This window comes from Fringilla coelebs (genome assembly GCF_963513975.1).
Source record: "Fringilla coelebs genome assembly, chromosome: 8".
In the NCBI taxonomy this organism is placed as follows: Eukaryota; Metazoa; Chordata; class Aves; order Passeriformes; family Fringillidae; genus Fringilla; species Fringilla coelebs.
This window is the reverse complement of record NC_140066.1, coordinates 30,986,744-31,002,435: the sequence shown is the minus strand read 5'-3', so window position 1 is coordinate 31,002,435 and position 15,692 is coordinate 30,986,744. Positions and strand designations below refer to the sequence as shown.

Below are 15,692 nucleotides of genomic sequence, written 5' to 3'. Positions count from 1 at the left end.
TCATTAAATGTGTAGTAGATTAGGATGCTGATTTTTGCCTGTAAAATGAAGGTCAGAAGCCTTGGTGGATGCTGTGATGATTATGTGGCTTTTTGCAAAATTTCTTTGGTAATTTGTGAATTGAAAAAAAGATTTTGCAAAATACTTTGAGTTTTTCAGCAAAGCAAAACTAGATCAGCTCAACAGATAATTACTGGTAGAGTGAAGGCAGAGGGGTGTATTTGAGAAGCAGAAAGATGGGAAAATTCCTTCAATACTTTCCATCTTTGGCACTGTCCAGAAGACAGAGTTGGGAGATCATCTGTCATGCACAAGACGAATGTGCTGGCTGGAGCACTTAATTCCTGTTGAAACTGGTAGATAAGTTACCCAGTGGTTTTGGAGGCTGTCAAAGTATATAATTAAAATGTAATTGAAATTAGGTAGTGCTTTTTCTTACCCATGCTGTCAGCCCATCCTGCTTGCTCACTGTTACATGGTGAGCAAAACAGACTGAGTGATGCTTTTTCAAAGGACAGAGAGGGATAAGACGTGGAAGTTTCAGATTCTGAGGCAGATTCGGAGGACAAATAGAATCAGAAAAGGGGAGGAAAAAACCAGCTGAAAGTCTGTAGATCACTATCTATTTAAATGAAATAGACAGGCCAGGGTTTTGTAACTTGCTCATTTATAGTAGCTTATTTCAGTTTTCTCCTTCACCCTTCCTGTCTGTCTTCCCCAAGGTGAGGTTTCATTACTGGTAAGACTGCTCAAGTAAAGAGAGTTTGTTTTTTCCACCCCTAGTTGTAGGTGTGGCCAGAATGAACTAATCTTGTCATGGGTAGAAAGTAGGCATGCTGCTTCACATAGGGGTTTAGCTTTTCAGGGCTGCCTGGTCAGCAGGATTTTTCCTATTTAGCCTTGCACATGGAGCTTCTCTTTGCACATTCAAGAAAATTATCATCATGCAGAGGCACAATTTATAGAATACTTAAAAGTAAAAATTAACAGAAACCTGTGCAAGACAGGCAAAGCCCTGAAAAACAGATGAGAGAAAGAAGCAAGCGTTGTTCTGATGGAAGCCATCGGGAAAAAGTTGAAATTAGAGGGTGTATGGAGGACATTGCCCTACAGAACATTTGAAGGTGAGAGCAAGAAGAATGAATGTGATTCCAAAGGCAATAGGGCTTCCTTTGAAGTTGGGAAAATTTGCCAGACTTTGTACAAGGTCTGTTTAAATAAAGACTGTCTGCAAGACTGGATGTAATATTTGGTTATTAAGTAAAAGGGCATCTGCTCTCATAAAAGCCACCCTGTTTTGTTCATGTATGTTATTGGCTTTTTTCCTACTTTGTACAGGCTTTCTATAGAATAAGCTCATGGCAGCCTGACAAGTGGAGCATTTATTGTGGCTAAAAGTACTGTAAACAAAACCAAAATAGCAAGTTTTATTGGCTTTTATAATACATTTCAATTTTTTAAATTGGCAGTAGTATAGTGGAATTTAGTGTTTTAGGACCCAAATGTTGTTATCTGAAAACAGTGGACTTCATTTCCCCATTCTTTTTTCTCTCCTCTATAGAGCTGTTTTTTCTATTTGCTGCTCACGCCCATGTGTTGTCGAAACAGATTCTAATAAGAAACATTTATGGTCTTAGTTGCTCATTCACGTGCAGCTCCACATAAATGCATTGCCTGCATTTGTTCTCATCTGTTTAAAAAAGTAATTAGTTGCCTTTGAATTTTGAAGAAAATCATGATTTGAGTCTGCTTCTCATATTGTCTTGTTATGAGCTGAAGCATATGGAACCTTCATTATAAGTAAAACAAGATAAATTCTCCAAGGTAACAAAGAAACCTCCTTGAAATGCCTATGAAAATTAAATATCTGTCTTTCATACAAAGATTTGATCCAGCAATCATTATTCAAATTGAAATTCCATTGAAGACCAGAGGAATTTTGCTGGAGTAAAAGGGTTTGTGATTAAATTCTGTTGGAATCAGTAGCAGTGTTGAACCTGGTTCCAGCAGGACCTTCTGTTGTCTTCCTCGGGAAAGGAGAGTTTCTTTGTTTTCCCCCCTGAACTTATTTTTAATGTCAAGTTCTTCCAGATACACTTTGAAAAGAAATGTAGAAGCTATGAAGGCAAGGTATTAGTTGTGGGCTTCTCTTTAAGAGGAGAAAAATCAAAATAGTTCATGTCATTTGCCCTTAGCAGGTGAGTGCTGGTAATGATACAGCATTGTTGATTGGTGATAAGAATGCCAATAATTGTTAAATAAATTTTTAAAACAAAATACCTTCTTCCCCATAGCAAAAGATTAAGAATTTATGTTCTCTTCTTCTAAAACACGTTAAGTGTTATGGATCAGTTTAAGGTTTTACTCATTCAGAAGCAGAAACAGAGAAAAATTCACCAGTTTTATCAGAGATAGAGTATGAATGTTTGAACCCTGTGGGGAGAGGGAAAAAGAATGTTTTGTTACAGTGTAGGCTGAGATATTAAATTTGAATGTCAAAAAGTGAACTCCTTTCTGCCTCCTACGTTTCTTAAACCACTCATGAGCCTTATTTGTGCTGGTGTGTATATTTAGTGTGTGGCTGAGGAGCTGTGGGAAGACTTTCTCAGGTCCAGGATGGTTTTTGTTGGGGTTTTTTATCTGCTCAGGAGCTGTCTGAGCAAGGGTTGCTCATTATGGCTGTGTACTATTTGTATTTTTTTAAGGGAATATGTGAACATATTTTCTTTTAAAGAGTTTTAATGAAAGTAGGCTATCTTGTCGTCCAGTTTTTGCAATATTATGTAGCACAAAGACAATTGACTTTTGGTTCTGTTTTTGTTTTCTGTAACAACTCTCTAGATGACTTAAAGTGTTTCTGGAATCAGTTACCAAAGAATTGAAGGATTATTAACTAAAAGGAAAAACAATCCATCTTCTTCAGACACATATTCCAGGTTTTGTATTTCATTTAAAGTATATACATGAAGTTACCTCAAAACAGAAGAAAAGCTATTTTCCTAAAGATTTAATTATCCTTCACCTGGTTTGAGCTTCTGGGTCTACTGGTCTGGATTAATATTGTTCATTGTGAGAACAGAGGAGGTCTGATTAATTATTTTGTTTTAGTATGAAATATAAAATCTTGTGAACATCCCAAAGCAACATAAAAAAAAAAGGCGTAATAATACTCCATTATCCTTTTGTTATGTCTTTGGTGTGTCACTTTTGGAAGTATTTTCTCAACTCAAAACATGTAATCTCTGCCTGAAAACTGGATTACAGCTGTCACTTCTAAAATATATTTATGAAATCTGAAAATAAATTGAGGGCTATTTATCTCCTTTCTTGACCTTTTTTTTTTTATTTGGCAGGATTGAATAATGTATGTATAACTGTATAAGCCATTTTATATCTGTGTTAATAGGCAATTTAATTTCTTAGTCTCTCCAATTCAAAAGTTACTGGTGGTAAGGCACTGTTGTGTGAGTCTGTGTGCGTGGATTTCTCCTGACAATGGCTTTAGAGCCCTTCTTTGGAGCTGGTGGATCTGAAATATGCCCCTGTGACCTTTTGAAATCGGGGAGGCTCTTGGTGATGGTTGTGGAGAAGGGATTGTGTGTCGGTCATTCATTTAGGTGAAGCTGTGGAGGGAAGATTGAGCCATAATTCTGCAGATGCTTCCATGGGACAATGGAGCACAATAGGGAAGGAATAAGACACTTGGATAATGATAAAGCTTTTGCTGGACCTGGCAAAGAAGCACACTTGGCTTTTTGAAACAGATGATCACACCTTTGATCTCTTTTCAGGGAGTGGGGATTTATGTCATGGTTCCAAAGGAAATATTTCTGAAGTTAATCCTGCTGGTGACCTGCAAAAGAGAGGATGATGTTGGATACACCTACGTGCTCAGTTGTGCCTGTGGAGTTTCTGTCAGCATCCAGAGAGGAGGCAGTTGCAGAATTTAAATGGTGGATGACTGTTCAGGGCTCTCAGATATTTCTTAGCCAGCATTGCTGCAGTTGTCATAAATCTTAACCAGAGCTTAGAAGGAAGGAAAGAGGGGAAAATGTTTGCTAGTGTGTAAACCTGAGCAAAATCTAAGGAGACAAGGTTACGAGATCAAGTAGGTGCCACACAGGATATATTAATATACATCACTACTAAATAAAGGACACTTGAAGACTATAAAAAAAATCTATCTGTATTTGTAATTAAGTACAAATTCTCCTTCATAAGCAGATGGAAGCCCTTAACTTTGGTGATGTTTTGTCAGCTTCCAGAGTTGATTTTGATTTTGAAACAGGTGAACACTGTAAAGAGCTTCCTCTTGCTTAGATATTTAGTTTTGAAACAAATACAAGCAAATAAGTTTTTGTTGAAAACAAATATAAACAAAAAAGTTGGCTGTGAAAACAAATATAAACAAAGTTTTTCAGTGCAGGAATGGTTGAATCTTTGATAGAGGATTTGGGTTTGAACTTTAAATTGTTCTAACCAGATGCATTAACCAGCTAACATGAGTGTAATGTGTAATGAAAAACACAACTTAATTTGCTCTCTTTCTCCTTTAAGGTGGTTTCCCCTAGAATCCAGACAAGGGAAGAGGACTAAAGACAGAGGAGAAATAAACGTCAATATTCAGTTTATGAGGAATAACATGACAGCAAGTATGTTTGATTTGTCAATGAAGGACAAAACCAAATCCCCATTTGCTAAACTAAAAGACAAAATGAAGGGTCGGAAAAACGATGGGACGTTTTCAGACACATCCTCTGCAATCATCCCAAGCACTCACACACCTGATGCAAATCTGGAGGTGTGTAGTGGTGAAGTGCAAATGAAATCAAAACCAAAAAAACCGTTCCTCTTGGGCCCTCAGCGGCTGTCCTCAGCTCACTCCATGTCAGACCTGACAGGGCCCCACGTCTGCTCAGAGAAGATGAAATCCAGCGCTGCTGGCTACACCCATCTTTTCAGGCGGCAGCTGGAGTCCTTTGGTTCTGTTGATGAAGGGGGTGAGTAACACTGCTGACCATTACAATTACAGCTCACTGCTGTTAGAGCAGTCAGAATCTGTTGCTTTAGTTTATGAAGTACTTACAAGGCCAAAATGTTGAGAAATATTGCTGTCCTATTTTTTATGCCTTCTTTAATTGCTGGTAACTCATGATTGCTGTTTCTGAGCATGAGAAATACTTATATTGCTCATGATGTATGATGGTTTAGCATTTTCTCTTATTATGTCCTCATCTGTGAGTATATTGCATTCCAGAGGGGACTCTAGGCAAAATAACATCTCGTGAGAAATAAGTCTTAATTAAAAAGTCAAAAACTATCACCAAATTCTAAACCTGATTTATACAAAGAACTGAAATACTTTGAATTGCTCAAAGTTATTATGCAACATCATGCTATTGTCTCTGGAATGGCACACCAGTCATAGCTGTCTTCTCTGTAGAACTTCATTTTCATGCAGGAAGCAAAAATTTCCCATGGTGCCTATCCATAAATGTTTCTGAAACATGAAATCAAGGCCACAGCTGTTATTTTTTTTTTAATAGCTTAGTTAATCACCAATGTTTTGAACTGAGGCTCAATTGCAAAGCTTCTAGATCTAAGCTAAAATGGGTTTTCTGCATGTCATAAACTGTGATATAGTGTCTCATTGATAATATACTAATGACAGATTGTTTGCAGGGAGTCTAAAATCTCCACACAGAAGGACATTAAGTGTTGATACTTCTAAAATGAGCCAACTTGACAGCACAGTTGATGAAACTGCACTTGAAGCACAAAATGACCCATTTAATGTGAGTGCTTCATTACCCCAAAAATTTGCTACACTGCCAAGACAGAAGAATCCATTTGAAGAAAGCCCAGCAACGTGGGATCAAAACATAAGTCTGTTCTCCAAACCTGTCGAGATCAGAAAAGAAATTAAAAAAGAGAAAAAAGAGAAAGTTAGCCTTTTTGAAAGAGTGACTGGAAAAAAAGATAGCAAGAGGTCAGATAAACTTAGCAATGGGGGATCAGAGAGTTCTAGTGACTTGAAATCACCGAGTGCTTTTGGGGAAGCTCATCAGGAGAGTTTTGATTATGATTCGACTAATCCGTTTATGGCAAACTTCAAGCCTACAAGCATGTTGCCATCTTCAAGGTAGGTTTTTGCTGTATTTCAATCTGATATCTTGAACATGTTATATAAATGAAAATGTGGAGTCTTGAGGAACACAATCTTTGTGCTTTATACACGTTTATATCAGTACTTTTCTGTTTCTAAGTATGTTACAAACTTTTTATAGAATTTAATCGTTTCCTACTTTGTTTTGAAGTGACTTTTTTATTACCAATATGTGCTGTGAAGGTTCTCGGGTGCTTGTGTTTGTGGAAGACTTTCTTTGTGCTTCTGAATGGACTCTCCCTGAAGTCTTCTGCTTTAACTGAACATTTGTTGCTAATTTATTACATTGCCCTAAGTTAGGTTTTGAGAGTGAAAGGTTTCAAGTATAAGGGGAAGAGGAAACTGACTAAGTAGGAGAGGTACAAAAGGGATTAGTGAAAAGAAATCCTGTGGATGTCACTATTTGGGGGGGAAAAAACAATGGAGTATTTAGGTTCTATATGTTGGAGTACAAGAATTAAAGTACATTCTGTTTCTAAATGGGAGCACCCACATGAACTCTTATCTCACTTGAATTCGTTTGGCTCACTGCAGCTTTGCTGAGTTCTGTGCATTGAAATTGTTGCACGAGGCAGCAGTTTATGTCTTGAGCAGAATGAATTAAGTTACAGGCCTGATAAGGAACTTTGATTTAAATAATCCATTTTAATCTTTGTTTGTCTATCACCACTTTACTTGTTTTCCTTCAGAAAAAGTGTAACCCACTTTGAGTTTCCTTCCTGGGTTTTGTATGTTAGTGAGACAGATAATCTTGGCTGTCTGTCTCTTTATACATGCATAAATATATATGTATATGTATATATTTATGTACACTGCCACCCACATATACTGTTCACAATAGATAAATGTTTAAGAAATTAATTAACTTTCATTCCTTTGCATTTTTTTTTGTATATAAATGACAGAAATTAGCAGTCCTTGCTTTTTCAAGGTAATCATTCATTTCTATGTAATTACTTAAATTTGGTAGAAAATGCAGTTGAAATTAAAATGCTTCAAACTGGAAGCTAAAGGCTGTAAAATCAATCACTGTTTTTAATGGAAAACATAGTTCTAGAAAATTCACCTTTTTCTGTGTATTAATTCCTTAATTAATGACATGAGTAGTTTCTTTTAAAAAAAAGGTTTTTGTTGTCTTGTTCTTTCAGAAGAGAGGGATCTTATTGTGTCCCAGCTCAGTTTTCTCCATGGGTTAGAATGCATGCACTCCTGGTTTAAACTTAGAATCATTTTCTTAACAAAGCTAATCATGGATATGAATTAGGGAAATGAACTGAAATGGAGCTGCCTTAGAAAAGAATTTGTTGCTAGAAGCTCATCTGACCTCAACAAATTATCTTCTTAGTGCCTTCTATGAGTCCAGTCAGTTCCTAATGTCTTAAATGACATGTTTATAGACAATCTTAGAATATTTTTTATTTAATGAAGTATTTCTCTGGATTAGCATAAGGTTATGTTGTAGCTTGGTTTGTCAGAAGTTAAACTTCCATTTTAGTAAGTTCCTTTCAAGAGAAATTATTCAAGTAACAATTAAAATTGCATAGCATTTAATTTTTTTAAAATGCAACACTGTATTCAGGCAGATGCTAGATATAGCTAGTGAGATCTTTTGAAGTCTTGAATGCAGCAGATCTTGATAAATATAAAACTTAATGGTAATAATGATGGACTTTTTTTCTTTGTTTTCTAATTAAAAAGCTCATCACAGTGCCCATTCAGAAGGACTCTAGTAATTTGTTTCTGTCTTTGTATGAGCATCCCTTTTACTAGTTCTTGACTTTTATGTAAACATAAACTTCTGATAAGACAAATTGATATTATTTTATTTTCAAAAAGCCAAAACCAGTAAACATTCTGACCTTTTTTGTGAAACAGCTATTATGGCATAATATGTAGCATGCAATAAGTTAACTTAGGAGCTCTTGATTTTTATATATTCCATTATGATGTTCTGTGTGAACCTTTTAGACTTAGTTTACTTTCTTCTAAATGTATCTTATAGAATTATTTTCTTTTGAAGTAGAAACTAATACAAAATGTGCATATTTAATAAGTTTACAGTTTAAGTTTACCTTTTATCTATGGAGGATTTCTTGGATGGAATCCATTTTTAATTTTTTGAACTAGTAATACTGAAGAAAGGATTTATATGAATATGTGGGTACAAAATAAATGAGGCTTGGTAACAAATTCAGTATGCAGAAAGTGTAGACAGGGAATTTAGTCTTTGGGTTGTTTCTTATTTACTCAACCTGCTGTTAAGCTCTTTTGGATGAATCCCATTTCTGCAGGTAAACCAGGCAGTATATTTTTATTAGGATGTGTCCAAAATTAGTGTTCTGTTGTGGACCAGGTGTTTGCTTTGCAGGTAGATCTCCCACTTAACCCCATTTAGCTAAGCCTTGGTTTGGGTGATGGAACATCCTGAGCTGATGAAATCCCACTGGAGGATGTATTCCAGGAGCACACTGGAGCCATAAAACACCCAGTCTGTGTGACCAGGCTGGACACAGAGAAAAGTGGAAGGAAAAACCCATAGCATCCCTCCCTCAAAAAAATCCACCAAACCCAGCTCCTTCATGTTTGTGGTGTGACTGTCACGTTCTCAGTGCTGATGAATCCACATCTGTATCCTTAAGGGGAAGCTTTTCAGTGACTTTGGTGAACTTTGGGTCAGGCTTAAGTCCATCCTAATTATTTGTGGTTGGTAATGTTGAGTGAGCAGTAACAATGTGCAGGACAGCAGCTCATGACATCAGCTGGGTGAGCTGCTGAATAGCCCTTCACCAGCCCATCCTGCAGTGCTTGGCTGGCTGGCTGCATGCTCTGTCACTAATTACTCCTACTTACTAATTAAACTAATGAAGACAAATACATCTTCCACGTGTTGCTCAGCTGCTGATCCAAGAATTATAGAAGTAGTTCAGCAACACTTGTAGAATTTTTTTTTTCCAAAAGCAAGTATTCCAGGATTGTTTGATTTTTTTTTTATTGCTATTATTTATTATTGTTATTTCACGAAGGTTTTAGAAGTATTTTGGAAAAGAAAAACAAAAACCTGTTCAGTTTGTATACAATACTTATTGACAGGAAATCACAAAATATGGACCCCTAATTTCTATTAATCTCTGATCTAGCAAAGTTGTTCCCTGGCTTTGGCTAAATCTGTAAAATAGGGATGATACTTTGCCTCCTTCAAATGCTGAGTGGATAAATGAGTATTTTTAAAGTGTTTTTATAGGTATGATATAGCAGTGTTACAGAAGTGTTAAGACTGGGGGTTCCATTGTCTGTTGTAGGCATGGAGATATTCATGAGCTAATTCCTTGACAATTTAAAAATGTAGGAGTCTCATAGTGAAACAAAAAATGCTGTTAGTTCCAGAGGTTTTGTATCATACAGCCAATGAGGAATTTTTCATCAAACAATGTCTAGTGCTCTTAGCCAGCATTTACCAATAATGATTTTGGTTTTGTACTTCTTAATGCACTGTTTTGAAACTTTTACCCAATATTGCCTTAAATTGCACTCATTCTTACAATTACTGCTATTGTGGCTCTCAGGAGGTTAATTTGCAGTCAGAAGCCACGTGGCTTTTGTGTTGAACACAGTTAAAGAAACTGAGGGTACTCTTGGAAAACAAAGATTGTTTTGTGCCATAACCAAAGCTTGTGCATCGTTTTTCTGAAATTGTTTTTGTTTAGGAAAATACATGACACTACACTACAGGCTAATAAACTGATGTGAAAATTTCTCAATTTACACCACTTGACAAGTGCTAAAAGAAAAGCATCTTTAATTTTAATGTGTTATTAGGACCTTTTTAGAGAGATTGTACAAGTTATTAACAAGGTCCTCTGAGACAGGAGACGGGTAATTAACAAGACCTACAGAAAAGGAGTTTAGGTAATTAACAAGATCTCAGGCACTGGACACAGGGAGACAAATAGTCCAATATTTAAAGCTGACAGGTTGTTACCAGTCAGATCAAATTCCAGATCTGGGAAACTGGATTGGTAAGTGTTTGGGAGCTTTCTACCAAACATTATATAAAAAAAAAAAATATATACACATACATGAATAATGTCTGTATCTGTATATGCACATAATATATATATGAGAGAGAGGCATTTAAAAAAACCCTTCTAAAGCAGCATTTCCTTGACCTAACTATTTTTATACTTCATAGAAAAGAAGATAAAGCTTGTGTCTACATACAGATTACACTTTATCTCAAGTTCTGGCAATAATCATGTTACATTCTTAGCAATGTGGAAGATGGAATAGTGGAGGAGAAAGGAGCTTGTGTCCTACTAGCATTTACTGTAACAATTACATATAATGCTTTTATTTATAATATTAATCATGGGTGAATTGGAGCATGAATTATGAAAATATTACTTAATTTTTCTTATATTTTCTTACTGCTTCAGCAGTTTTTCAAATTTGCAACTCAAATAGGAAAAAACACCAACCCAATCCTTCAACTCTTTTGCATCTTTCTGCTTGCAGTTTCTGAATGTGGTGATTTTCTTCAGCCTCTCTCCCACCTTCATCACATGTGGCTGTTAGAGCTGCCTGTCTCCTCAATGTCACATGCTCCAGACAAATCAGGGACTGCAGTTTTGTTTTTCCCAATAGAGGCAATGGATGAAATAAGCAATGTCTCTGCATTTTGGTATAGTCATTATTAGATTTGTTAAAAAATGAGTGAGGTGCCATGAAAACAGGAGGGTTTTGATAACAGTGATGTGTTTGGATCATATTAAATTGCTAAGTCTGAAGAACAGCTGATGTCTGTAACATTTTCAATGTGTGATGGTCAGGTGGTTACAGAAGCTTTTGCAACATCCTAGTGTTCCTCTGAGTTCCTGCTTCTCACTTGAGCTGTGACTGTAGAGCAGGTGCCAATCTCGAGTGAGCTGAAGTTCTAAAGTAAAACCTGTTATCCCAAACCACAGTGAGGGTGAGTTATTAGTGCAATAACTTCAGCATAATCAAAGTCACTGCTAAATGATTTCAATCTTGCAGAGTTTCTGGCAACAGCTCCATTGGAATGAACCCCAAAAGTTGCCTGATGAGTGGGAAGGATTGTAGTGGCTGTGTATTTCTCTGCCAAATAGGAAATTCAGTGTACAATGCAATTCACTCTGCTTTTCACATGCATTTTTCAGAAATGTTGCTCTCTAGATATTGCTGTTCTTGCTAAAACAATAAGGTCTGTTAAGACATTTTAGCATATTTATTTCTTGGTTAGTAAAAAAATGACATCAGGTAACTATGGTATTTTCAAAATTTTGTTTCCTCTATCAGTGTTAGCCTGTCTTATTTTAAGAACAGTGTATTTCTGTATTGCTTTTCTTGAAATGAGTAATTTTTTTTCACTTCTCTACTGAGATTTGACTAGACTTTAGTCACCTGTGATCTCCAGTCTAAGCAGAATATTGGTGGACTATGACAGTGCTTTAATTGTACTCTAGACTAATTCAGTGTGGTGAAGCTGTCATTATTTCAACAAGAGAAATAAGAGAAATACACTGATGGTACATGAGAGGTAAAGAGAAATTACAAAACAAGCAGAAGTTGTGCAGAGATTCTTAGTCTGTCCTGACAGGACTGTTATCATCTGATTTAAAAGATCACTGCATGTGATAAGAGAATAATGAAATCTTTTGCAAAGCTCCTGCAAAGCATTGGTCACAGGATTTGGGACATAACTAAGGTGGGCTGGAGGAATCAACTCTTTGAGGGATATTGTAGAAAAGCTTGGTATTAATCTTGACTTTTGCAGACTTCTCACCAGCAATCAGTCACTCCTAATGATTTGACTGTTTTAGGAATACTGTTAGGAAAGTTCATCCTGCTGGCTGCATGACAAGATTTTTGCAAGCTTTCAATGTCTCTTGGTGCACATTAGGGCATGTGAAATCTTTTTTGAGAGGATGCATGAGGCATATTATCTTTCCCAAGGGAAAATGCACAGCCTGTTTTATTTCATTTTAAAAAAGAATAATTTGTTCTATTGTTTCTTTATTAATAAATGCAGAAACTATGTAAAAGCAATGCACTTTTTTTTCTACTTCAATATAAGAACTAAGGATTAGTTCTACTCTTTTAATAATTCAAAAATGGTTCTGTAAGTTTCAGTGTAAAATGTGATTTTAGGATTGTTTGATTTGTTTGTTTGTTGTTGACTTAGTGATCTCTAATAATAGGGTCTTCCAGTGGAGATCCTGGCACAACTTTTAGTCTAACAATTCTTTAATGGTCTCCTGAGAAAAAAAACTTATTTGCTATTGCACTACTCCTAGTAAAAGGAGAAATATTTATATACTTAGAATTCTAACTAATCAAGAAAAGGTAGTGAGAGCCACAAAACCTGATCCTCTTTTTGTGTCCTCCTGGGGTTACCCAAGCTCCAAAAGGCCACAGAACATGGCTTGACAGCAGAGCAATTTATACACTGAAGTGTCTTAAGTAATGTTCCCCTGAATCTAATTGCAAAATAGATGGTAATATGCTTTTTCTGTACTTGTTTAGCTGCCAGACAAGACAGTCATTCCTTCTCAGAATATAAAGTGAGCTCTGCATTGCCAGGCACAGCAGGCTGATATTCTATGGAAGGCTAAGTTTCTGAATTTCATTAACTGTATCTGATTTTATTCATTTCTTTTGGTTTTGGTTTTCTTTTTTTCTTTCCTTGTGCAATATTAATAACCTAAATGGCATCCTAACATTTCAAGATTTTGATGTATGTTGTGAGAATCCAAAGAAAAATGCATAAGCACTGTAGTCAGAATCAGTCCAAAGACCAAGAAGTAAGATAGGAATAGGAATTACAACTCTAGTGAAAAATGAGTATGGCAGAGCTTTGCTAATTACCTGTATGCAGACATTCTGCATTAAAGGAGAGAAACTGAAAGCTCACACTTAGCTCATTGGTATAATAGATCTTTTACAGAATGTTAACATAAATTTTAATACTTTGAATAGTAATGATTAATTTAAATATCCAAATTTTAATTTCTAATAGTATACGCTACTATTAGATTAGTTACTACTATCGTATAACTAATAGGAATAGCAAAAGGTTAGTAAAAAGCTTTTGGTCCTTAAGAAAATACTCTTTCCATGGAGCAAATGTTGGAGTCTGATTGACATTCATTATGTTGTCAGACTAAATGGCACTAAAATGTTTAAATCAGTTATAACAAAGATTTGATAAAGATTGTTTTAATCTCTAGGCATTCAGAAGCTAAATATTTATGCAGCCACTAGACCTGATGTTTGAATTTTTAACTACCATTAAATTTCAATAGACAATGTTACAAGATGGAGTCATAAACTAGAGCTTGTGACACATCCTGAACTCAACTCCACCGTATTCTTCCTATACAAACTGTTAATTATCAGCATGCAATGGAAGTATTAAATTACTATTAAAAAGTGTTATCAAAAAAACCTTTTAATTAGTTCTAATGAAATGTTTTTAAATAGAGAAAATAACAAAAAAGTAAAAATAATATGCTTGCTATGACTATGAAATAGTAAACCCGACCACTCTACAGAATCAGCACTGCAGTGTATCTGTCTCCATTATTAGTTTATATTATTTTTATTTCTCATCACTTTCTCCCCTCAGGAGCAGGACAATAGAAAAGTGTTGTCAGCTCAGATGAGCTAAAATTGAAATCTAAGCCAATAAAACCCCCGAAATTCAAACAAACTTTACTGTTCAAGAAAAATGTAAAAAGAAGGTTATGTCCAAAGCTGTAAAATAATATGGAACAATAAAATAATGGATATGATTTAATCTGGTAAAAATGTCTGTTATATAAAGTAACTGTGAAGGACACTAATTGAATTCCCAGATGAGTGAAATGGAGGACAGGACTAATTGTGCTGGATTGCAGAAGTCTGTTCTGCCTGGAGAAGGGTAGGGGGAATGTGCAAGCTGGGGGCTCAGTGTCACTTCCATGATCCTGCTGCAGCTGATTTTTAATCTGTGCTGGAAGGATTTGCCTCCCTGTTAGTAGCTCCTTGAAGGTGATCTGAGAGGATGAAAGTTTATTACTTGTAAGAGGCAAACTTAAAAATCAGTATGAGACATCACCTGGAGGCACATAAGGCACATGAAAAGTCCATTTGTTAGAAAAGAAATATCTTTTTTAATTGTAAACTGAGAAAATTTAGTTTGAGCATAATTGACAAATAATAAACAGTGCCAGTTTTTCACAATCACTGTTCACAGTAAGCCTCACTGAAAAAAAACCCTACAAAAGTCCAAAAAGATACTTTTTTTCTGAAGCTGTGAACATGGGAACTTCTTCCATAGCAGGAGTTCCCTATCAGTTTATGGAACTCTGGGAAAAAACCCCAGAGACTGGATTATAACTAATACTGTCACTATGAACTGTGACTCTAACACAGGAGAAAACAATGTTATTTTTTATAATTGTTCAGATCAATGATTTCATAATGCTTTTAGGCTGCTCAAAGGAAGCTTGTGCTGCTTGTACAGCACTCCTAGAGGCCTGTTTTATACAATTATTGCCAGTAATTGGGTGACGTGGTAACTTTAAGGGTCTATTATTGTGATGAAATTTAAATTAAAAAATAAATGCTTCGTGAATTTCAATACACCGAACAGACAACTCCATCAACTGCTTGCCTTCATAATTTTATAGGATGTTCTTTTGAGGTGTTGCCTGCCCCTCAGAGAGTGAAATAGGGGTGCAGTGGTGGGAGTCTGCATCTGCTCACGCTCACTTCGGGGCACTGGCAGGAAACCTTGCAGGGCTCAGCAAGGCTGACGAGCTCCCACCTTACTTAGCAGATACTTTGATTTAGAAAAATGTTATTATATGCAATCCCAGCACCTGCTTCTTCCTTGAGAAGCAGTATATTTTCTATGAATCTCCTTAAAGTATGAGTAAGAGCCCTCATAGCATTTGGGTTTTTATTGGGGAATATTTTAATAGCTTTTCTTTCTTTTTTTCTGCAAGTGTATTCAAATTTCTTCTTGCAAAATACGCAGATGTTCTCTTTTGAAATTGCAGTTATGATGTCCACAATTTTGCAGAAATTATTGCAGGTTTTTACTACAATAATTTCTGCAATACCCCAAGCAACTAGTCCATATTGCCAGTGATTTATACTTCTAATTTTGAAACTCAGCTTCTCATAGTCAGAACTGCTGCTTTCATTTTAAGCTGCCACTACGAAAAAGAGACGCAGAACTTATTTCACAGAAACTAAAAAGTCATTCAAGGCAGCGAAAGATCCTGCTTTTTTAACCTTTCAGAAAGCCCCCCAGTTGAGCAGTCAGGCTGCATTATTCTATATCTTGTCTAACATGAGGAAACAGTCCCAAAAGAAAGATATCCCAAATTAACGCCACACTTCGTTAAATAGAGACATTCTTGGTTTTCACCGAGCTAATTCGATCCAGTTCAGTTAACTCATTTTTTTTGTGCTGGGATCACGGAAGGCAGCCATGAATGGAGCGAGTTCATCATGTGTTTGA

At 36.0% G+C, this 15,692-nt stretch overlaps 1 protein-coding gene across 1 annotated transcript in view; it reads left to right on the top strand.

Moving 5' to 3' along the window:
- RAB11FIP2 (RAB11 family interacting protein 2) overlaps window positions 1–15,692 on the top strand; it is a 32,540-nt gene that overhangs the window by 7,155 nt on the left and 9,693 nt on the right. The window contains exons 2-3 of the mRNA XM_084210322.1: window positions 4,558–5,000; window positions 5,683–6,142. Of these exons, the coding sequence (XP_084066448.1) occupies window positions 4,558–5,000; window positions 5,683–6,142 (903 nt within the window). The remainder of the gene's footprint in view (window positions 1–4,557; window positions 5,001–5,682; window positions 6,143–15,692) is intronic.